Here is a 25603-nt window from a genome sequence, read left to right on the forward strand (position 1 = left end):
TTTCAAAAAAGGATGATACATGTATCATAAAAGTAGTCCATGATGTAAAGTACTCAAGTATGCTCCTCTAGTTAGCTAGGAAAAACAGAAGCAAAAAGATGCATCCAAGCCTGCCCTTTTAAGCTCTTTTGTAATTTTGATAACCAAATTCCCGAGTTGGACAAGTCATAAACTTTCAAAATGAAGGAGGGGAGAATGATTGCTGCTGTGACTGCTATTCTTTATTAGTTTGTTTCCCGATACCGGTCTGAATACTGACTTGTGATGCAGCCTGAATCATAATGACACCGTGTTCATTTGTTGGCCAGAGAAGAACTGGCCCCCCAACTGAGCCTGGTTTCTCCTAAGGTTTTTTCTCCATTTCTGTCACCTGATGGAGTTTGGGTTCCTTGCCACTATTGCATCTGGCTTGCTTAGTTGGGGACACTTAATATTCAACAATATTATTGATCTGACTGCACTGACACCATTGTATGAGAACTTTGGGGGGGACATAACGTCTCTGTTCCCTCCTTCAGGGAACAGAGATTACATTAGTAACCTATAATTCCCATTCAGTCATGGGGTCCCTATGGAAAGCGCCATAGCCACTGAACTGTGTTACGAGTGTTGGAGACACAGATGTTGGCAAGCTGCCGCATGCCCTTTTGGAAACTGCTCTCACAATGCCGTAAACTACCCAGCGAAGTAAGCCCGACAGGTAGTCATCCATACCAAACGGGATGGAAGGGACAGGACTTACTCTGGGGACAATCGAAGCTGCTGTTCCTACCCCAGGGAAAAGTGCTTTGGAACTCAATTCCCAACATTTCTCAGCCATGACCATAATGCTGGGGAAGAGTGCCCAGTAAGAAAGGAGGGGAACACTAAGGAGACCACACCCTGCCCGAAGGTAGGTAACGTATGGTGGTACACATACGGACTTACCCGTGGGGCAGTATTACATATGGAAGACCTCTGTGGTAGGTCCTACCTGACCAGGGAGGTGCAAAGAGTGCTGGGGCTGAACATGAGAAATACAAATTCCCAGAGTAGAGGCAGTGAGTTTGGTGCACTTACCTGGCTCCGGAGGCGGTGCGTCCTCAAAACGCGGACCCGTGGCAAATGAGGGTGAATGAAGGTGTGGTCGAGAGTGAGGAAGAGGAGCGTCGCTTACTGTCAGCACAGACCCAGTATAGCCCAGAGGTTTTGGAAACTTTAATTGAGAATGTGGGTACCGAGGGCCCCAGGGCAAGCAGCAGAACAGAAACAAAACACAAGATTCTCCACCCAGCCTCTGTGGGGAGGAGCGGTACGTTCACCATGTCCTGGATCAGAGCAGCTCTCTCCATCTCTGGGCCATCCGTCTTAGGGCCGTTTTGATGTGCGCTTTGAGGGTTTAGCGGTCTGGATGGGCTGCGTCGCCTTCCTGCAGGTGGCTCGGGGTAGACAGAATGCCTTCAGTCTTCTCAGAGCCGGTGCAGCCGCAGGGGGATGCCCTCGGCGACAAGCAGGCTGGGGACTAGCCCGCAGTGGCTTGGTGGCAGTGTCACGCCAAGGGAGGATGTGCTTTATGGCCTCTGTCTGCTTCTGGACTGCTGAGAACTGCTGGGCAAAGTCCTCAACAGTGTTGCCGAAGAGGCCAGCCTGGGAGATGTGGGTGTCGAGAAAGCAAACTTTGTTGGTGTCCTTCATCCCAGCCGGGTTCAACCAGAAATTAAGTTCCTGGACCACCGCAATTGCACACTCCACCTGGGGAATGTCCACGTAACCCTTGGTGGCCCCGCCACCTGCTCTCTCACAGTGAGAGCATGCACCATCCACAAACGCTCTCTCAGCATGCTGTTCCCAGGCATGAGAGACAGCGGCCGTCAGATGAAGTCAGGTAACCGCATCCAGAAACACACAGACGGAAAGACGTCTTGAAAAAGACGCTGACTGGCGGTGCTTGCTCTTTTACGGAACTGCTCTTTTAGCCGAAACACCCAGAGGCGAATGCTGCAAGCTGGATTCAAACACCGCTGGAATGTGCCTTCACACTGGCAGAGATATCCCACGACAAGCTGCAAGCAAAGTAGCAATTAAAATAGCTGTTTTCGGAGTGTTCTCCTAATAGCAATTAAAAATATTGTTATTTGCTCTTTAGAAATTTACTCTCCAGTAAAGGTGAGTTGGAAAGAGCGATGTCCAACTGCTCAGCTCCCAAGCTTTTTTTGCAGAACTGCTTTATAAATTAAATTAAGTAATTTAATAACTGATGATCTTTACAACGGAACTGAATCAACACTAAACTGACTTCAGCTGAACAACAGCCGAAATGCATACTTTTCCTGTTATCACTGTAATGCTGCTTTGAAACAATCTGTATTGTATAAAGTGCTATAGAAATAAAGGTTACTCAACTTGACAACAGCTACATCGCCTTGTCTTGTCGTTAAAATAGTGCATATTTACAAATATGAATAATCATTTGAAGCATATTGTATGCTTTATACTGTATTATGACTAAAGAACTTAAACACTTTGAACAGCAAAAAAAAAAAAATCAATATTGATCATAATAATAAGAAAAGTTCCTGATCAGCAAATCAGAATATTAGAATGATTTCTGAAGGATCTTGTGACACTGAAGACTGGATAATGATTATGAAAATTCAGCTTTGACATCACAGGAATAAATTACATTTGAACAGTATAAATATAGTGTTGCAGTGATGATGTATTTTTGTAGGCCAACCGGGAAGATATCAGCCTCGACAAAAAACAACTAGGATTTTTCCATTGGCTTTTGGATTATTGCAGAAAATAAGTTCTGTGATTAACAAAAGTGTAAGATGCTTACAAGAAATTATAAGTTTAGTTTGAGTATAGTTTAGTTTTTAGTTTGTTCTAAGCTGTTTCTTGTGGTTAGTCCAGGTGTAGCCTTTATACTGTTGACCTGCAAAACTTAGCAGGTTAAGCTGATTATCCAAGGAAGATTGTTAGTTAAGCTTGTTAAGAAGTCCCATGATGGTATTTTCAGTAGGGTATTATCCTCCTTTAATCAAAAATAAATAAGTTTAACTTCTATAGTGGATTGTCTTTTTCACATCTCAAGCTATTACCTTAATAGCATCAAGCTAAGTTCAAACACAAACTGTACATTTAACAGCGAAACACCTTCCACATTTCCACAACATCTACGAACAGGTTAAATCTGTTCAACTGCATCCCCTTCATCCCATGCAGCCTCCAGCCCTCGGCCTCTGAAGACACAGGATGTGCACCCAGGAACAAAGAGCATGGGTGGGATCGAGGCAGGTGGGGGTTGACTGGGGGAGGAAGCGGAAAGGATAGATGACAGGCCCTCTCTGTTTAGCACGCTAAGCATGACTTCTGTCGGTCTTACACATGCAAGTCTTCATTCTCTAGACTATCTCAGACTATCAGTATCTATTCTGACAAGAAGGAAAGTGCAGAAAACACTTAAACACCATCCTAACAATAGTGACAGACATGGTCCATGATTAAACAGAGTAGCATGTTTTCAGTTCTATAGCACAGATTCACAATATTTGGCACTCTGCACTGCCTCACTTTAAGTTCTTGACTGTAACCATTAATACCATACAATATTGTCATCAATTGTAAAAAAAAAAAATGGAATGGATTTTTATTCCACTAAAACCCTTTTTTTAAACTAATTTAATGATCAATAAAGTAGTGTAACTGTGCCAAAAATGGTAAAAAGCTTAACATTTGTAAAATACTGTAACTGGACCCTTTTCATATAATGGGCAGAGAGATAAATAATTGTATTGCATTTTTACATTGTTGTGTTTTTGTCAACCATTTAATCATGTTACCAAAAAAAAAAAAAAGTGTATACAGTTGAAACATTTGGAATCAGATCTTTGTGCTTTTGAAAGAAATCTTTCATGCTCAGCCAGGCTGGATTTATTTGATTAAAAATAGAAACTGTAATACATTAATATAATTTTAAATAACTATATATTAGTTTATTTATGCGATTCAAAGCTGAATTTTCAGCATCATTACTCCAGTCTTGAATGTCATATGATTCTTTAAAAATCAATCTAATATGAGATACTAATTTGCTGCTCAAGAAACCTTTATAATTAAATAATAAATAATGGTCTAAATAATGATTATTATCAATGTTGAAAACAGTTGTGCTGCTTAATATTTTTCTGAAAACTGTAATGCATTATTTTCAGGATTCTTTGAAGAATAGAAAGTTCAAAGGAGCAGCATTCATTTTAGATAAATCTTTTTTAATAATGTAAAAGATTTTGCTGTCACTTTTAATCAATTTAATGCATCCTTGTGTCACATTCGCTGTAATGAACCGCACGAAGAAAGAGATATAGAACAAAAATAGTATTTACGACACTCGAGATCATAGGAGCACAAACGAACACAACCACATTAAACTAAGTCAATACCGGACAAGGGAACAAAGGAAACGTCTCTGTGTCTTGGGAGGCCAATTTACTAAAATGGCCAATGAAATTGGTGAGTGGAATTTGTATGCCTAGCCACCGGACATACGGGTATATGGCCTAGGAGCCTGCTGTCTTACCCCTTAGCATATTCAGGCATTTCAGCACTGACTGTGCACGCTCGTTCATGAGACGCGCCATCATATTGACTGAGTCCAACTCCATATCCAAAAAAGAGATCCTCTGCACAGGGGAGAGCTTGCTCTTCTCCCAGTTGACCCGAAGCCCCAGATGGCAGATGCACCAGGTCTGTGTTCGCACAACAAATCTCGAGAGTAAGCTAGAATGCTGAGAAGGCGATTGCCCACTTCCCTTAACGGGACAAGGGCAGCCTCAGCAACTTTTGTAAAAACACTGGGAGACAAAGACAGCCTAAAGGGGAGGACCTTGTACAGGTATACCTGACCCTTGAAAGCAAACCAGAGAAATAAAGCTAGCGCAAGTTCTGCCAGGGAGACTCAATCATTTACGTCACTAATTGCCTTATCAACTACCCTATCATTTCCTTGCTGTAGTATAAAAGGGCAGCCCTTACTCATATCTGAGTCCGCAGATGCTGTTGTTCCAGCCACCACCTTCCTCCCCACCACCACTAAGACCGATCTTCTCCTCCATTCTCCCCCATCACGACCACCCTGGTGTCCACTTTTACCATCCCTAACATCACTAGATGGGCTCTTCTCTCCAACCTGAAGTCTTCAAGACGCCCTCCCTTCCATCCACCCCACCACCACCAGAGGGCCCCCTTCATCGCCTCGGGGGGTGAGCGGCCCCCCTGCCTTCATCTTCAGTCAGCAGTCGCTGATTCAATACCCCTGGAATTCGAGTCATGAACGGGGCCTCCGCCAAAGAATTTGATTGCTTGCTGAGCTTATTAATAAATGTCTATGCTACAGCATTAATTCTCCCGAGTCTTTCTGGCAGAACTGGTCTGTATCGAGGCAAAATCGAACAAAATCGAGTATGTGGAAGTATGTGTCCTCCAAGTCAATCGCTGCGAACCAATCTTGGGGGCTAACACATGTGAGAATGTGCTTCTGAGTTAATTTCTTGAACGGGAGCCAATTTCTTGAACGGGAGCCATAACCCTTGGCTCTTGGATTTCTTGGATACGATGAAGTAAAACCCTGACTTAATCTCTATGCTGGAGGGACAGGCTCTATTGCGTCCTTCGCCAACAAGACTGCAATCTCCACTCACAGGACAGGGGTGTCTTTGCCTGCCACCGAGGTAAATAGGACACTGTTGAACCTGGGGGGACGCCTGGAAAACTGAATAGCATAGCTGAGTCTGATTGTCCAAATGAACCAGCGGGATGGGCTGGGAAGTGCTAGCCAGGCTCCCAAGCTCCATGCAAGTGACACCAGAGGGACAACCGATGTACCTACAGAGGGGCAGCGAGGAGTGCTGGGGCTCAACCCAGAAAGCGTAGTGTCCCGAAGTAGAGGCAGGTACATCAAATTAACAAATGAATATACATGTTACAACTTGCTGAATAAAAGTGATAATTTCTTTTTTTTTTATAATAATTAAAATAAATTAAAGCTGCAGTCGGCAAGATTTTTTTGATCATATTCACTGAAATCGACACTATGCTCCGACAGAACAACATAAATCAGCCGGTTTTAGAAAAAAACCCACGCTTCTACTTCCATCTAGAGCCTGTTATTTGTTTTGCAAAAATCCAACGCTCCCGGTTCTTCTGGTCCAATCAGCGCAGGGCTGTGTGAGATCGTACTGTCAATCACAGTTTGTGCACACGCCACAGATCCCCCCCTCCCCTCTCGCGCACGTTACAATATCACATGCACACACCTGAAGTTCGCAGGTGTGTTGGATTGTACGAAGCGTGATGGCGGCAAGAAAATCTACTAACAAGCTTCCAATTCCTTGGTTAACAACCAGAGCTAGGAGGTCCAAAACAACCAAGGAAAAGAAAATGCTGCTTCGATGCTGAAGAGACGGGTGCGTTCACAGAAAATCTGGTGCTCACGCAATGACGAGCACGAACTCGATGGGAGGGTGCTCGTGGTAGTGGGGGAGGGGCATGAGAGTTGTAAACATTAACATTTTTGGCTAAGTCCCCTCAATCTGCCAGACTTGCCGACTGCAGCTTTAAATCAGACTGACACCCCTGTTTGCCTTTGTTTGTTTTTTACAATAGTATTTGTTTAATTTAATGAATTTTGTTTTTTAATGTTTACTGCTATAAAAAAAAAAAAATATCACACAAATCAGGATTTTAAAATATAATTAAGAAATGTCCCACATTTTGGTAAAAAGGTTGCAATAATATCTAACCTAAAATAAAATTAACTTGAAGAATATATAAAATAATATACTTATAATGTTTATTCTGACCTCCTAAGGTGTGATTAACATTTTCGGAAGGTTAAGCTCTTGCAAAAAAAAAAAAACCTTACTTTTAAAATTGTTTCAAGACCCTAATTTGTGCCCTATTCATGGAGAATGGCATTTGCATGATCCTTTGTAGGCCAGAGTAAAGCAAAGCTGCCACAGCTGAGTGAGTGATTAGCAGGTCAAGGCGATCACTGAATAACCTCTGCTGTACTAATCAGATGTTGAAGAAGAGAAAGCCATTCTCTAGCAGTCCATGAATAAAGAGAACAATGGGACAAAACACAGGAGAAGACAACCAGTTTATTGGCAGCTGCTTGAGACTATCTTGCTGTGGCAATAGATTTTGCTCATGGTTATGTCAGAGGCTTTCAGCCTGAATCAATAAATGAAGTCAGTGCTCTTAACAAACAGTGGTCGTGCCCTTCCAGATAGTGGGCTGAGAGCAAAGCCTCTCCCCTCACCACCTCCGCAAACAACTGCCGTCCTTTACATTAAGCCAGTGGTTCTCAAACTTTTTCGTCGTGCCCCCATTTAAACCTTTAAAAAAATCTGCCCCCCCCCCAAAAAAATAAAAAAACACCAGCAATAGTTTCACTTTGTAATGTCATTATTTCATATAAGAGTAAGAGAGAATCATAATACAAAACTGAACTTTTAATTTAAATAAAAACATTTAAATATTTCAGTGATGCTTTGGATGAACTGAACAATAAAAGCACAAATATATGACTGCTTTTGACAGCGCCTTACATCACAAGCTCAGATTCTTGTTCGTCTTACCGGAACACGCACAGTAGCGGAGTTGCTTGTGCGTTTGCATAGCAGCTTGTGATTTGGTCTATTCTATGTTGGGCTTGTTCCAGTGGTGACAAGTTGGTCTGAAGAAGAACGATTAATTGTTGTTCAATGGCGGTGCAACGGCTGTTTGTTTTTTTGCCGATCTCCAGCGCACTCTATTGCCCCACACTTTGAGAACCACTGCATTAAGCCAATGGAGGTGCTTATGATAATCATCAAATAAAATGGTAGTGGTATCTATTGGGATTACAGCATCTAAAATCTGCAGTTTAAAGTGAAAATAAATTGTCCCACTCTTGTTAAAATGGACTGAAACGATATACGATACACTATAAAAACACAGTTGCAGTTGCCAGAACTTTGGCAGAACTTTCAAATCAAACTAATCAAAATTCCATCAAAACACTTACATATTCTAAATTAAGGTGGTACTCTTTGCTTAATATTTATTAATTATAAACTATTAGTAATTTATATTTTTTGTATCTCGGGAAGGAAGCCGAGTTGGGGCTTAAAGGGATACTTCACCACTGGAAAGATGAATGTATATTTAAAATAGCTCATTTATGTAGAAAGAAATGTGAAGAAATTTTTGAATTTGGAGCTTTCTAGACTGAGAAAAGCCAGAAAATGTATTTTTGGCTTATGTGGATGAAAGACAACAACTCCCAGAATGCACATGCTTCGCTGCCCTAGGAGGCCACTCCCAAGCCACGCCTACCGGTAAGAGAGCGCAGTTGAAAACAACAAGACTAGGCTACTGGTGAGTCTCCGTGACGAGTTTGCCCTGGATTTCGAGATCGCCCAAAATGTCCGGGATTCGGCTTTTGCGTTCTACAGTCGCCATTCATTATGTTTACTGTGGCGAGCAGGACGAGGCTGAGGGACGCGGGAGAACGGCGCGAGGCCGGTGGCGTCATTACTGAGACGCGCCGGTCTCGCATCTCTCACGGAGGAGCGGGAATTTTCTTAGCAATGTTAAAACGCACATCAACCGATCACTTGTTTAGCGTTCATGTAAACACTACATTCAGATTCACCAATCGGAATGAATTCAGCTAGATTGAAACAAAAGGTGTGCATGTAAACAATGAATGGCGACTGCAGAAAGCAAAAGCAGAATCCCGGACATTTTAGACGATCTCGGCGGCTGGACATGTCCGGGAAAAAGAGAATGGTAACCCCTACTACTCAGCTTTCTCCTACTACTCGGCTTTCTCCACAGAACAAGAGCCTGCTAGTTTAGCTTTCAAAGAAAGACGGCTGACACTGTGTGTACATTCTGTGAGGGAGATCCCACCCTCTATGGGCGGGTTGAACACATGTGGACAGCCCCTATTACTGGCTGTAGTCTTTAACCTCTGGTCAGAAAATCCTCCGATGATGCAAAATGACGATTTTTGCGTCATCTGAGGATTTTTTCCAGACAAAAAATACATAAATCTCTCATCTCAGGGGGATATGAGGGTGAAAAGCACGGTAATTAGTATCCCTTTAATACTCCCGGTATAGGGGGCCCACTGGGTGAACCCTCCATGCCCGGAGTCCGGAGCCCCAACTCGGCTTGGGTCCCTAGTTTTGCCCGGTCAAAGCTGGACCAGAAGTGGCGGTATCTCGGAGCCGGACGGTCCCAGGGGCTCAGGACTGTGGGGAATGTCCGGAATCTCAAGCCTTAACTCGGCTTGGCTCCCAAATTATGCCCGGATTACATTTTTGTTAATGAATTTGTTTGAATGAATGTGTGTAATTTGTAGGCCTATCTAAATATAGTTGTAAATTAAGGTAGTAAGTAAGGTAAGGTTAAAAGGTTAGTAAGGTAAAAGCTTAAATGGTTCCACAGTGAGTAATAGTGAAAAAAGACAATGTTTCCCTTTAAAAATGTAAGATATGTTTACAAATACATGCATGTAGCTTAAATATACTGTGGACTAAGTATCATAGTAATTTTCATTGTGCCCACATTGGGAAATGTTAAGTTTTTTTCATTCAAGGTTAGCTTGTGTTGGCTATAGTTTGCATGCATTTTGTGGCACTGTACCATTTAAGCTAAAGTTAATTTATGAAAATAATCTTCTCTACAAAACAATTTATGATGTATTTATTTGTAAATTATTGTAAAATGAATCACAAAACATTTATTGTTTGCAGTTCACATGCTTAATTCTTTGGCAGTCTAGCCTTTCTGTAAGGCTAATGGTTAGACCTAGACATTAGCTTTGAACGCAAGCTAATAAAACTCATCTTTCCATTTAAAGGAAAATTATATAAAATGATAAAGTACTATTTGCTAATACACAAAAAACAATACATTTATCTCTTATTTGACATAATATCAATGTAATTACCAAAGAAATGGCAGAAAATTGCAGAAATGTGTTGATTTCTGAAGGGTCCCGAAACACCAAAGTTTTGGGGTGACTTTGTCTCGAGACAGCATGCTCATGGGTGGGGCTAACTCAACATTGCCAAATGTGATTGGTATGCAATAAAAAATGGCAGGGAAGTAACAAATCACTGGATTGATTAAAATAATGAGCAGCATAAAATATTATTTTCTCTTTTTTTAATTTGACTTCAGAGTTGAAAGTGGGCTTAAAGGGTACATGGGCGGGTACACTTACCCTACATTTACATGTATTGTTTTTCTGGGCATTTTGCCAATTTTAACCATATGGTAACATACAATACAGCTGATCAATTAACAAGCAGTAGTATTTTTACTTTTTTCAGATCAAAATATTAATTCGTTTTACAGCGTACATTAACATTTTGCAAATACATTACTTTTTCTTATGACCAACACAAAAAACATCTGAATACAAGGAGCTTGTATAAAGTCTGTAAACATAAAGTCTGTATGTATGTTTGTGTCAGCTAAGGGAACAGCACACAGACCACAAACTTGATGTTACCTGGCATATGACAAATCCAATTGCTTAAATGTAATGTCATGCAGGTCAAGGTCAATTGAATATATCCAGCGATTTGACACAATTAACAATAAAATTGTGTCAATCATTCTGATGTGTCCTGTCTGAACACTGTTCACAACCAGTAAGACATTCCCTGCCTTATACTGCTCTGATGAAATACATCACATTGTTTATGTGCAACTTTATTTCTGACCGAACTGTTATTTTAGTATTACTGATATACTATAGTTATTGTTAATATTTTAAATAAGAATGTTTTTCCAATATTTTCTGGTTTGATTTCAATTTTTTTTTTTTTTTTTATTTATTTTTTTTTTTATAAGGTTTTGGTTTGAGTTTGAGTTATTTTAGTACTTCAACTTTCAACAAAAATTAGAAATGTTGCTTTGGCAACAAGATAAAATAAAATAAAATAAAATAAAAATAAGTTACATTTTTCAGATTTTTATTTTAAAATTTTCAGTTAATGTTCATTTTATTTCAAGTAATGAAAATGTTTTTATGGGATTTAGTTTTAGTTTCAGTTTACAATAATAACCCTGAACTGAGGCAGTATTCAAGCTCTCCAAAACTGGTTTAATATGCAACATTGAAAAACCTGATTATTTTCTTTGTGAATTGGTTTGTTTGTATCATGAAGTGGTTGAAAATGTTGACCTGCTGACCTCTACTCAGTTATAGAAATGAGGTTCCCTAGGGCCCCGGTGTATCTGAGGGGCCCAACAAGATGATCTATAATAAATTCAGATCATTACTCCCGATAGGAAGATAATTTAATAACACTGGGGTCTATTTTCATTATCATACCTAACAAACCCTTAGGCTTGCTCGGGTCATATATTTAAAATGATATTGTCCATTTAAATCTCAAAACTCTATTTGTTTGTATCTTGTAGTGCAGCTAACTTGTATGGCAGAGCTGCTTGACAGCAGTTTCACTTAAAATTACTGGTAGCTTTACAAACTCCAGTTTCAAAATAGCTTCTTCAACACTGGAAGGTGCACATACTGATCCCAGACTACTGTAAATGAGATCAGATCTGCAAAATTCTCATTTACAGTATTGTGTGTAGCTTAAACTGATTTTTGGCATAATTTTACGTTCCACTCTCCAAAAACACTGGACATACTGTACACATAACACTGTGGCCAAACCATGTGCAAAATGACAGTAAACACCAATCAGAATGCCAATCATACTTTATTCTTTAATATACCAGCCAGTGATGTTGTAGTCACAGATGTACACATACTGTGATTTTACCAAGTACCCACACTCACACACACAGCTACACACCCATACACACACTCACACATAGCTGAACACACCCAAACACATTTTGAATTTGTTTGTATTGAGTAAAAGGGTTACAGAAATAAAAGTGACTTTACTTGTATGCATATGCAGTATATATTTACAAAATAAACAGAAATGCAAGGGTCAATTTTTTTTATTTATTTATTTTTTACATTTTTTTATTTCTCAATGATCAAATTAGGTAGCATTTAGAAATGTAAGAGGGTAAAAATTATTTCTAAGTGATCAATGTATGTATGTATAAGTGTTTTCACACATGATTGTTGGGTGTACAGTAGGTAATTGGGAAATTATTGTAGCATTTACACAATATTGCCAAAAGTTTTGGGACGCCTGCCTTCATGTGCACATGAGCTTTAATGACAACTCTTCTGGGAAAGCTTTCCTCAAGGTTTAGGAGTGTGTTTATGGGAATTTTTGACCATTCTTCTAGAAGCGCATTTGTGAGGTCAGGCACTGACTTTGGACGAGAAGGCCTGGCTCACAGTCTCCGCTCTAATTCATCCCAAAGGTGTTCTATCAGGTTGAGGACTCTGTGCCAGTCAAGTTCCTCCACACCAAACTCACTCATCCATGTCTTTATGGACCTTGCTTTGTGCACACAGTCATGTTGGAACAGGAAGGGGCCATCCCCAAACTGTTCCCACAAAGTTGGGAGCATGAAATTGTCCAAAATGTCTTGGTATGCTGAAGCATTAAGAGTTCCTTTCACTGGAACTAAGGGGCCAACCCCTGAAAAACAACCCCACACCATAATCCCCCCTCCACCAAGCGTTACACTTGGCACAATGCAGTCAGGCAAGTACCGTTCTCCTGACAACCACCAAACCCAGACTCGTCCATTGGATTGCCAGACAGAGAAGTGTGATTCGTCACTCCAGATAACTCATCTCCACTGCTCTAGAGTCCAGTGGCGCCGTACTTTACACCATTGCATCCGATGCTTTGCAGTGTACTGGGTGATGTAAGGCGTGGATGCAGATGCTTGGCCATGGAAACCCATTCCATGAAGCTCTACGCACTGTTCTTGAGCTAATCTGAAGCCCACACGAAGTTTAGAGGTCTGTAGCTATTGACTCAGTTGGCGACTTCTGCGCACTGTGTGCCTCAGCATGTGCTGACCCCGCTCTGTCATTTTACGTGGCCCACCACTTTGTGACGGAGTTGCTGTTGTTCCTAACTGCTTCCACTTTGTTATAATACCACAAACAGTTGACCGTGGAATATTCAGTAGACTTATTGCACAGGTGGCAACCTATCACTGTGCCACGCTTGAATTCACTGAGCTCCTGAGAGCAACCTATTCTTCCACAAATGTTTGTAGAAGCAGTCTGCATGCCTAGGTGCTTGATTTTATACAGCTGTGGCCATGGAAGGGATTGGAACACCTGAATTCAATGATTTGGAGGAGTGTCCCAATACTTCTGGCAACATAGTGTAAATGGCAGTGTTTTATAAATGATGGGGAATGGAAATCTTAGCATGTTTACTGCATTCAGCAGCCTGTTGCCAAATTATGAGATAATTTAATATTTAAAAAGAAGAGATAAATCAATAATCAACCAGTGTTACCCACGTTGAAGAAAAGAATAGTTTGCAAGTCTAAAGGCACTTATCAGGTGCAGTATATAACAGCAGCTTTTCTTGTGTAATTGCAGTTTTCTTACAAAAATACAAAAAATACAACAACAAAACCATTATAGGATTAAAGACATCTTCTATTATTGGATTCCATATCAATTTAATTGATCTGCCTCTTAACTGATCAAGCACAAGAGACGACTCATTCTAGACATTCAAACTGTGATTCAAGTGCTCATATGCATCATGGGAGATTCAGATTGGCAGGAGGATTCAAAAGCTACTGAAGGGCTCTGTGATACTCAAACAGTCCCACACAAAGACACTTAAAGCATAAAAAACATTCAAAGTGAACAATGAATCAGAAAGAATACTAATTTATTATAATATAATTGTGGGAAGCACAAGTAGGACGCCAGTGCTGAAATCACTGCACAGGAGATCCCTAAAAGAACAATTCTAGAACTGAAGGCTTTTGAAATAAAAAGCACTTCAAGTAACAATAAACCATTAAGGGCTATAAAAATGTTAAACTTGCTTACTGCACCGGAAACTCAGAAATCAACTCTGAATTTTAACGAGCGCATCAGTGCTGATAGCCTGATACAATCCTGAATTAGATTAAGAGCAAAAAAAAAAAGAGAGAGAATTTTTATCTCACAAAAAAGCACTTAAGCAAGAGTTGTAGATAATGCAAAACTTTATCACACAAAACATCAACTTCCAGTCAGGCCTGAGGCCTATAGTTTCTGGATTTAATGGGGTGTCGATTCAGAAATAACATGGCTGATAATGCAAGTCCATAGATTTTCAGGGGGTTATATGTTCCTAACTTTCAAAGAGTAGAAGCAGAATTGATTCTTTCACGACCATGTTTTGTTTCATGCAGTGTCTGGCTCTAATGGTCAAATAATTAACAAATGTAGGGAGTTTTTTGTCCATTTGAATCTAGGAACTCTAAACAGGTTATCCTGGTTACTCCCATATTGGCAGCATCAGTGGGATATTTCTTAGCTTTAGGTTGCCTTTCAAGGTTAACTCAAACATATCAAGTACTATTTGAAAGAATATGTGAAAAATAACAAGCATTAATCCTAATTTGGGGTTCGCAAATATTCATGTTCATTCATTATACAATAAACTAACTTATTGTTTTATAAACTTGAAATGTAAAAAAAAAAAAATTGTAGCAGTTATGTTCAGTTTGGTATCATTGTTACTGTCTTATGTTCCTGTTAAGCCCTTTCTTAGTTCTTAGTGTTCTTTTTTCTCAGTTTCCCACCACCAGTTAATCTTCTTGGTTACTCATTAATTAGATCACTCCTGATAGTATTCAGTTCTGTATCTTGTGTATATTAGCCCTTCAGTTCCTTCTGTTCCTTTGTCCATTATTGTTTGCACAAGGCACAGTTTCATTCAGTTTGTACCTTTGTGGATTTCCTGAGTTTGCTTATTTTAAAAAATACGCTACCATTTCATCCTTTGTGCCAATCTCTTTATCATTATCGGACTAAAACGTTACAGAATAACGGACCTCAAAAGAAAATGAAAGTCGCAGCTATCAATGTTGCGCCACAAAGCTGTAAAGGACCGAAGGAAGGAATTATCATTTTATTTTTCAGGATGGCAGAAGCCTAGAGGACTATATGGAGGAGTTTCTTAACATCTGCCACCAAGCAACTTGCGATGACATGACCCTAATGGAAGGTTTTCCTTGTGGGCGAAGACATCCGCTCTGTGATGCCAAAGCTGCTGGAGTTTGGAGGAATACATCAATTTCACTCTATGGGTGTACGGATACTCCCTTTACTGTCGGCAAGGCAGAGGAGAACATCGGCAGCGTTTAGCCCCACCCAACATCCATCGTCACATCACTAAATCCAGAGCCCAGCCAGCCATCAACCCCATGCACAGACTTTAGGCCAGAGCCCACCGCAGACGGGTAGCTCAAGCCTGCCAGAGCCAGAGCCTGAGTTGAGGACAGAGCCTACTATCGCCCGGAGCCCAAGTCTGACCAGGTGTGAGCCGGCACAACCGTGCATCGCCGGGGGACTTTTAGTGGAGTTCAAGGGTATGGAAGAAAACCCTGCCCGCAATCCTGCCATTGAGGTGTTTCCAATATCGTATTCATCAAAAAACACTTTAATTTTCTTATAATATTACATTGCATATCACCTCATTTCTGAAAACAGTTCGTTCTAAGATTCAGGCTGTTTCTCAATATGCGTTCTTCAGCGATCTTGTGTCCTTGTGTTCTCGCTCTCATCATCAACCGTTCGAAGTTCAATTCCAATACTCAAGAACTCAAGTACAGCAGAAGCATGAAAGTGCCCGGATGTGTTCTTGATATCGGGGATGCATCGAATTCAGACTTGAGATTATTGAACCGTCAGAAATCCCAGAAGAAACTGCAGGCGGTCTACATACGGAAGTCGCTAAGCTTTAAACTTCTCATTCTCACTTAAGAGATGCCCGCTGCAAATGCGTGATGGCTCGTGAAAGTAAACATTTGTCTGTTTGTTTTGCTTAAAGGGTCATGAAACCCTAAACCAATTTTTCTAAGATTTTAACAGAGGTAGGTGTGTTGAACACCATAGAAGACAATGTTATAATCTGTAAAATTTAATAATAGGATATAAATGGTTAAATTTGAGTTTGTATCGGCTATTTTCGTCTTCCGGGTTTGAAATCTTCATCGAGTCCACGTCACAGGATGTGACGTTTTTCTGTACGGATCGTCCGGTGATGACTCATCGTTCTCTCATAATTATTAATGAGGCTGAGCCTTCATATCCAATGAGAAGACACTTCACTGAATTAATCATGATACCACGTGGATCTTTCCAAAGACAGACATGTCAAACTGTGATATCGCGTAGTAGATGAGAGAGGCAATGATGGGACGCGCGTTTGTTTTCATGGTGCAAAAGTTCCAGTGCATCTTTCCCCGCGATGCTGCCAGGGCTGGACTCTGACTGCGGGCGGTTGGTTGGCCATCAACCACGGGCACATCTTAACTATGTGTGTGTAGCAACCATTCAACTGGAGAATGGTGGACTTCGGCCTTGTACACCAATGCAGGTTTCATCTTGCTAGTGATGCGGTCCCGAGGACTTTTCTATCGCTTCAGAGGTGTGTGTGTGTGTGTGTGTGTGTGTTTGTGTCTAAATGTAACCCTGACCGTTTTTACTTGCCTTTTGTTAAATAATCACTCGTTATTAAAATGTAGATATTTCGATAATACATCAACGCATGCTTAGTTTGTGCAAATTTATGTCACATTCATTGTCCATCTTTAGTGGGTTTAGGGGGCGTGTAGTCTAGGCTATTTACGGAACGTTTTTTGTTTTTTTTTTTAAGCGGAAAATTTATTATTTTCAAATATATGCATTTATAGTGTTAGTGTATATAAACAAATATATATTTTATAATGGCCGATATGCATGTACATGTATATGTTTTAAATAGAATGATTACTGTAGTAGGCTAATATGTGTAGCAGGGCATTCAGTTACTTTTTAAGGACAAAAATAAGGTGTCAGTGTATTTCATTAGACTTTAACTTTGCCAGCTATAATAAATCTAGCATTTCCTCACGTTTTACCACTGACAGTGACGGTCGATATGCATTGGCCACTGGCTTTGACCACACCAGCTCCCCCTCCCTTCTTCTCACAGCCACCACGCCCATTTAAGTTGCATTTTTCAAAAAGATTATGAGCTAGACTTGAGCTGAAAGAGGGGGGTTTCATGACCCTTTAATTTTAATAAAATGATAGCCTGAAGAAAGCCTGCAGTCATTTTTATTGGCATAAAAAAAAAATAACATTGACAAAGCATAGGTTACACACACAGGCTACTCATTTTCATAAATACACAAGGTAAAATAAAAATATATAAAATTATATTAAAATAATGTAAGAAATGTTTTAATTGGTTGTGACATTTGTTTGTAATGTTATGTTGTATTAATTGTCCATTAGCCGCTAGTTATAATATGCTGGGACAGTCAGATGAGCAACAAGTTTGCAGCACATCTCAATTTTCACAAGGATGCATTCTGTGTCCTCACATCCTTCCGAGTTCGTTCTTTCAAGGTCGCCTGGCAAGACCACGAGAAAGCAAGTCCGTTCTTTGCATTCTTGGAATTGAGAAACAGCCTCAGTCTCTCTGAACCCCTACTTTCCAAGAGCTTACTCCACTCTGATTGGTCAGATGGCCCAGTATGTTGTGATTGGTCTACCGTTTACAGCGCATGTTGGAAACAAAACTCCTATTTCTATAACAGAATCTTTAGACTATGTTTTTGTTATGTCATATCTATCATATCTGTTGTCATATTAAAAAATCTGCGTCATACATTGCAACAAAAAAAAACTTTATTGTGTGTATTTATTAATGTAGTATTAACTATTACAAATGCAATGTTGTAATGTCACAAATATAAAAAATAAACCATAAGGGTTTGAAATAAAATTAGTAAATCATATCAGACTTTTCATTTCCAAGTGAACTATTTATTTATGTGGGTGATTATTGACCAATATAAACTGTAATGTGGTCTATCTGTTTAAAAAAAAAAAAAATTAATCGACAACACTGATGGAACCACTGAAAGTAAAAGGTTTAAAAATATGTCCTATTTTAATAAGGGGTACTGCCTAAGAGTTTGGTTGTAACTAGTTCAATTATAAAGCCAGATTCCAAAAAGGAGTTTTCGCAGCGATGCCATATAAGAACTATTTTGGGTTCAACCCAACAGTAAACAGTAGGGGTGTAACGGTACATGTTTTCTTCTCAAACCGTCACAGTTCGGTGCATACAGTCAGACAACGAAAGCAGTCAGTCACAGGCGATCCACACTCCAATCCAGAAGGGGGCACGCGTGGTAATGCAACACTGTTTGCTAACCGCCACAACAAGAAGAGACATGCACCAACCAAAAACAAGAGTTCAGATGGCATGCAAGAGCTTGCTAGTAGCCTATACGCTGTTTCGATTCATTTTAAAAAATGTAAACACGCTCCTCCAAAAAAAGGAAACCGGGATGGCAGAAAGAGGGATCCTGTCTGTTTTCTTTATTTTACAAAAGCACAATGTTTCGTTTTTATTGTGAGTGTTGAGTGTACACAAATAAAAATAGACTGTACCAACTATCTCAGGGGGGACTAAATGCCGCTAGGTGGAACAAACTGTAATTTGCACTACTGTCTGTTCAAAATAATTGAAAAGAAATCTAACATTGGGGATTTGTTGCTTTTTCCTGTTGTACCGAACTCATATCGAACCGTGACCCCAAAACCGAGGTACGTACCGAACCATGACTTCCGTGTACCATTAGGCTACACCGCTAATAATAACTTCTTAAAGGGTTGACAGAATGTAAAACCAAATTTACCTTGGCATAGTTGAATAACAGCAGCTCAGTGGGTAAAATGGCCATACACAGAATCTCAAAATCCTATGTTACCTCCTTAATATGAAAATCTAAAAACTTTAAACTGCAGCTGTAAAACAGTTACGAGGCAAACAGTGCCGTTTGTCGAAGACATTTTAAACTGGGTACGATGGGAATCAATGTATTTGAAAAATCATTTTCTCATTCAAAAGAACTGTATTTCTCTAGCTCTTTGGCTGCAGTCAATTTTGATTTCTTGGGGGCTGTTTACACCTGGCCACTTCATGCGTTTTCTGATAGCTATACGATCGTGAAAAGACCAGGTGTAAATGCCCTCCGAAACGCATTCAAGACGGATTTGAATCCGATCGTGAAAAGATCAGGTGTAAATGCCCTCCGAAACGCATTCAAGACGGATTTGAATCTGATCGCTCAAACCACTTCAGGAGGAGGTCTGGGCCACATTCCAGATGAAACTGGACAAGTGTAAATGCATCTGGTTGTTGAAACCACATATGTAAATTGTACTCCTCCCAAAAATGCTGTGAGAGCGTGTTATAAGTTGTAATGTCATGTTATAGCCTGATATGACAACGCTACTGCAACACGCATCACCGCAGATGAGAAGCTGAGCATCTATTCATTAAAGCAGCACTCAGTAGCTTCGGGATTTCTTCGCTGTATTCTCGCTTTTTGCTCGCAGGTTTCTCTCTAGAGCTCCCCCCACAGCTTCGGAATAGATATTTGACAACACTGTTGTAAAAACTCGTTGGTGATTCTCAGACACCAGAGGCTATAGATCAACGACATCAAAGCAGATGGGACATTCTTTAAAACGTCTTCTTCATTCGGGTTCGAACAGCGTGAGGGAGCGCAATAATGACAGCATTTTAGCCGATTTCTTTTGGCCGTAAAGCAATTGTTTACATCGCGAGACCTGATATCACGCGAGACTTCCTGACGCGGCGGCCGGCGGCCCGCCGGCTCAAAGTTGCAAGTGCGTATTTTCCGCTCACGGGCACCAGGGGGGTGCGAAACGACCACCATTCAACCCGAAATAAGTAATATAACCATTCCAATGACTCCGAAGCTGTTCAGTTAAGATAAAAAAAGTTACTTAGTTCACCTTTAAGCCAACGTGCAAACCATCGCAAATTAAAGTGAAAGTAAGTCGCAGACGCTTAACACACAATCATCATCATTAAAAGTAAAGAAATGAATTGAAATGATCTTACCAGGGCTGTTGCCGCTCTCTCTTATTGTGGTCTTTGATTTTGAAATTTTAGCTGATGATCAATAAAATGCAGTTCATTTCTGTTGCTTTCGGTGACGTGAACTCCATTAAATCTGCATATAGCGCGGGAATTGAAGATCGAATTTAAATCCGTTTTGCAAAAACACATTTATGTGACCAGGTGTAAATAGTCAATATTTACACCTAAATATTTGAATTTTTTTAGATTTACGGATAAATCAGATAGCTAACCGATCTGAGAAAACGCTTGAAGTGGCCAGGTGTAAACAGCCTCTTGGATATTGTCTGCTCTGCTGATATGAAAAGCTCACTGTATATTGTAATAATAAATATAATTTGTGACAGCAATGATATTTTGTAATATGTGATGATTTATATGTGTACGTGTGTATTTCCATTGCAGGTTTGGTCTTAAATTGCATATAAGGTGGTATTAAAAAGGTCTTCAATTTAACTTGTTCATATCTGTAGACACCCTGTAGCTATTGTTATCTAGCAGGTACAGTTAGTGTGACGGTTTGGTTTAATTGAAATATTTATTTAGATACACAGTGAGTGCTGCTAATCTTCATTGGGCATGTTGCATCTTTGCTTTGGAGATTCCTCGCTGTAAACCAACCAATCAGCGTGCAGCTCATCTAAATAGTCATGAGCATACTATAAAAGGGAGAAAACCGCTTGTTTCATTCTGGGGCTATTTCTCAGGGTTGCATTAGAGTGTATAAGAGCCATGGGGGCATTTTCAGCACAACCAATAGCTGCTTTCCGACCAAGTAGTTCTAGGAACTTAGTTCTAGGAACTGTCCACTTCTAAACAGTTCTAAGAACTACTCTCCCCCAAACTCGGTTTTGCTGTTTGCGTTCGCACTGGCCAAGTGGCCATAGGAACTGGTAGGAGGGGTAAGGGAGTGACGCAAGCACGTGACTTTTATTTTGAAGGCGCGACGGACCTTTATTTTGGTGGCGCTGAGAACGACAGAGCAAACAATGCTCGCATTCTCTGTTTATTAATTAGCGATCTGTCTAACAGTACTGTTTAATATCTTATTAGATAGAACTGTTATAGAAAGTAGACAGTATATGAAAAAAGGTTATTAGCCTATGCCGTGTGGGTTGATGTCCAGTGCTAGCTGGGCAGATAAACATAATCATGTTTGGCTTGGTCCCCTCAAAGTTGCGTTGGATTTTCTCTTCAGCATAAAGGTTTAGAGACCCATCTATCACTGTTTTCCATGTTTGTATAGTTAGTTTATGGAGTAAATATATAGGCTATAATCTGTGTGTTTACATTCTAGCTGTTTTAAAAATGGCGGGTACTGGTGTTCCGCGTGCGTTCAGTCAATCAGCGTACACTAACGTCACGGGTAGTTCCTATAGTGCTGGTATAGACCCTACTCTGAAGTAGGACCTAAATTAGTTCCTACAAATGGAGTTCCTAGAACTAAAATCGTTCCTAGTTCCTGCGGTGCGAACACGCCGACATCCGGGTACTATAGCCAATAGTTCTAGGAACTGTGAAAAGGTTCCTCCGGTCGGAAAGCGGCTAATGTTACATACAGTACCCTATTTGGATACCTTAAGGAACAGCGTGAAATACCCTATAAAATCATTCTATCACCCCTTTAAAAGAACCATTTTCCTCACTTTGAAGAACATTTCAATAATAAGAAGAAACTTTTTACACTTTTTAAGTGTAAAAAAAAAAAAAAAGTTAAACTTTTTAAGAGCCTTTTGTGCAATAGAAAGGTTCCATGGATGTTAAACGTTCTTCAAAGAACCACAGATGCCAATAAAGAACATTTTTAAGCATGCAGATGATTTTGACGAGTGAACTGTTGAGTTATATCATAAAGCTTTGGGCTTTGAACACTGACCTGGCACACAATCCTGCTGAGAGTTTAGAAACAGTGGGTAGGCTATGTCCTGGTCAAATGTGACCTTGTGTGAAATGTCAAATATCAATGGAAATGGCACTATGCCAAAACAGTTTACCTCCACCAACCTCTAAAACCTTCCTAGAGAACTGAAGCAAATGAATTACAGATGAAACAAATGGGTTACATTTATGCAGTGGTTTCTGAAGGGTTGCAGTTTTGTTCCTGCTTGGATCACGGAGAGGCGGGGATAAAAATACAACTGACCATTTGGCTAATTGTCCATTTAGCGTAGCAAATAGGCTGTGCTGTGCAAGTGCTCAATAGGGCAGGTCCAAATCCAGCCCGTGTCCCAATCACATTCTCTCCCTCCACTTACCTGTCCAGTTTCACTGTTTTCAATTGAAGTAGCCTAATACAACACCGTTTGTTTGTTTTTTCAGCTGTAAAATGCTAGTAAAAACCTGCTAATTGGTTAACAGTAAGTTTCCTTACTATATGCGTTGAAAACTGTAATAGAACAAGCCTTTCACGTTTCATGCAATTCTTCAGTAAAATAGTGTTAAATGTACCGTTTTTGCACGTAAAAAGTAACACATAATCGTATAGCCTATTTTACAGTGAAAAGCTGATAACATATTCAGAGTTTGCTTGTTTTTCATTTTAATAATTGTTTCTTCTTAGTTTTTTTTTGTTATCAGTTATGTACATTAGAGCTGTATGTTACATCTTATGTTGTTAAATGTATGTTTATTGCATTATTTTAGTGTCATGTGATTATGGTGTTTTGTTTTGCACCGTATGCATGCATTGCAAACTACAGTAGCTAACTGACTGCGTTGAGCCACTGTGATGTTAAATGGCCAATTACAATTACACTACAGAACATAGAATAAAAAATAAATCATAAAAAAACTGATCAATTTTACAGTGCAATGTCCTCCTGTAGCTAATCCATCTGAAACACACGGCTTACCTTGTGCCTTTATCACCCATCGCGAGGATCTGCGTGCGACACGTTCAGCAGAAACTCTTCTGCTAGTGGGGGAAAAGATGAGAGGGGATGACGAGAAAAGAAAAGAGCCGATGGGAAACAGGAGGATGGAGAGAAAGACTGAAAGAAAGATAATTTACTACGCTGCGTTATAGAACCGCTGTCACTTAAGCAGCTCTCCTTGCGGTTTGAGAGCTTTCCAGATGAATCCAATTACAGGAGCATCTTCCACTGACGCTTGCCAACAGACAAACCCCGCGTTTCCAAATAAAACAAGCGAAAGCCGGCGATTCTTCGCTGCCTTCCTGTTCTGCTCTGGTTTAAGAGTCCTTCAGGTGGGAATTTATTAAAAATAAATGCTGTTGTGTAAGTCCTAAAGCTATAGAAGCGTCCGTTTGATATCCACGCTGCCTCCGTCTACCAGAGCTCTCACCCTCCCTTCCGCTGTGCTTCTCTCTCCTCTCACTAACATGCACTCGCTGCTGTCTCTCCTCCTCTCTGGGTGTGTGAGGGTATGTGTGTGAGCGGGTGCTGAGGTGAGGTTAGTGGGTGATGATGATACTCTCCAACGCTGAGTAGATATTCTCAGCTCGCCATCACTGTGTGAAACGAGCGCGCGCGCTGTCTGTAGCCGAGGCGACGGATGAAACATTATTTAAATCTTGACATTGACATCATTTAATGTGGTGTCGCATTTCTGTTCTGAACTCCCTAAGCAATAAATCAATATTGAACAGGATAAATCATATCAATCAGCCATTAAGTGGGTTTAAGATGGTTTTATTAATTGAAAAATCATCTGTGTTTATCACGTTTTTTTTTTTTTCAGTTGTTACTGGTTTACAGTATCAGTTTAGTTTAGCTATAAAATAACCTAAATTCGTTTCATACAGGAACTGAAATTAAGATTTCTAAAAATTAAAAATAAAAAGATCATCAACCAAGATGCAGGGTATGGAAGTTTGTTTCCGCCACTGAATAAAAAAATAAAAAATAAAAAAAAAGTTGCGACTTTTTATTTTACAATTCGGACTGTTTTTCTCTCAAAGTTGCGTAAACTCCCAATTGTGAGAAAAAAGTCAGAACTGAGAGAAAAAGTAAGAATTACGAGAAAAAAGTTAGAATCGCATAATATAAAATCACAATTGCTAATTATAAAGTCAGAATTGCAAGACATTTTTCCAATTCACCCTTTCGCTGGGAGTTTGATTGACAGGCGATCTGACCAATCATAATCCCGCCATCCGCCATTTTGTCCGGCTAAGAAGTCATGAGAGTTCGGTGGACTTGTACTTGAAAAACGGTTTGTACTGATGTCTTTCCGCGGTTGAAACAACATTCCTTCTGATGTTCATTAATTTTTATTTGATACTATAAATGAACTAGATCGGTTCACAAGCAGCTTTGCTACGGCGATCTGTCATGACACATTAAAGAGTCACACAACGGTATTTATTGTTTAAATTTCTTAAAGAAAAGACAAAATTTGAAAGCTGAGACTTTGTTTCATATCAAAAGTAACCTGCTCTGTCCTCTCTGTTATGCGTTGTACGTGTCCGCGATGTATTTGTATATTGAGAACATGATGTGCCATGGCGTGAGAGCGCTATGGCTTGTTGGACGTATCAGTAACTAAAGAGGGCGGGTCTTTGCAAACGGTCAATTGCGAGTTTATAGCCACTATCACACAGCAATCCTGGTAAATTACCGTAAAATGATCAGAATGACATTACTGGTAAATGCACAAATATGCTGTTCACACAAGCAACAGCATTGTGGCTTTTTACGGTAAGAGACCATTTACACATCAGCTTCAAAATAACAGTAAATTCTGTGATGTCAGAAATTATCTTTAAACACGTGTTTAAAGATAATTTCTGACATCACAGAATTTACTGTTATTTTGCCGTTGTGCAGTGAAGACAGTGCCGTTGTCTTCATCTGCCCGCGTGAGGAAAATCGCTTTAGTTTCACTATCTGTTCAATTTGACAAAAAACATCTGAGTGAAAGGCATAACGGGTGATCAAACAGAATGCGTTTTTACTCTTAAAAACGAGAGCGCATGATAGTAACCAACTGCAGATTCCAGCGCTGATGAATGGAAAAGGCGGCATGGTCTCGAGCGCGACACATCGAAAAAGCTGCGAGATGTGGCGCAACAGTCAAATATGATAATTTAGAACATATAAAAAAAAAAAAAAAACATATTAAAAAGCTTACTGTAAACAGCGCAGAGTAATCATGTCATCTTCATAAGTCTTTATGATTGGCCCAAAGCAGACTTCTTACATCAGCGCATTCTGGCTTCGTATGTGATCATACCGATAATCTTCATTCCATGTTCACACAGAGCACATTACCAGAAATTTACTGGTAATGTTACAACTTCCCTTACTGGTAAAATGCCGGAACCAATTTACCTGTATTTTTAAAAAAAGGTCCTGTTCACACATGATCTGTAACCAGTAATTTACCGGTAAATTACCAGTAAAGATGTGTGAAAGGCTCATATCTCGCAATTCAGATTTTTTCTGCAATTTTTTTCTCAGAATTGCGTGATATACACTAACAATTCGGAGAAAAAAAGTCAGAATTGCGAGATGTAAACT

At 39.9% G+C, this 25603-nt stretch overlaps 1 protein-coding gene across 1 annotated transcript in view; it reads right to left on the minus strand.

Moving 5' to 3' along the window:
- arrb1 (arrestin, beta 1) overlaps positions 1 to 23484 on the minus strand; it is a 57075-nt gene extending 33591 nt beyond the window's left edge. Inside the window, exons 1-2 of the mRNA XM_081370160.1 lie at positions 23134 to 23484; positions 22976 to 23037 (exon numbers count right to left, since the gene is read on the minus strand). Of these exons, the coding sequence (XP_081226286.1) occupies positions 22976 to 22995 (20 nt within the window). The 5' untranslated portion in view covers positions 22996 to 23037; positions 23134 to 23484. The remainder of the gene's footprint in view (positions 1 to 22975; positions 23038 to 23133) is intronic.
- Between the last annotated feature and the right edge of the window lie 2119 nt (positions 23485 to 25603).

The sequence above is a fragment of the Scardinius erythrophthalmus genome, assembly GCF_964197995.2.
Source record: "Scardinius erythrophthalmus genome assembly, chromosome: 7".
NCBI lineage: Eukaryota > Metazoa > Chordata > Actinopteri > Cypriniformes > Leuciscidae > Scardinius > Scardinius erythrophthalmus.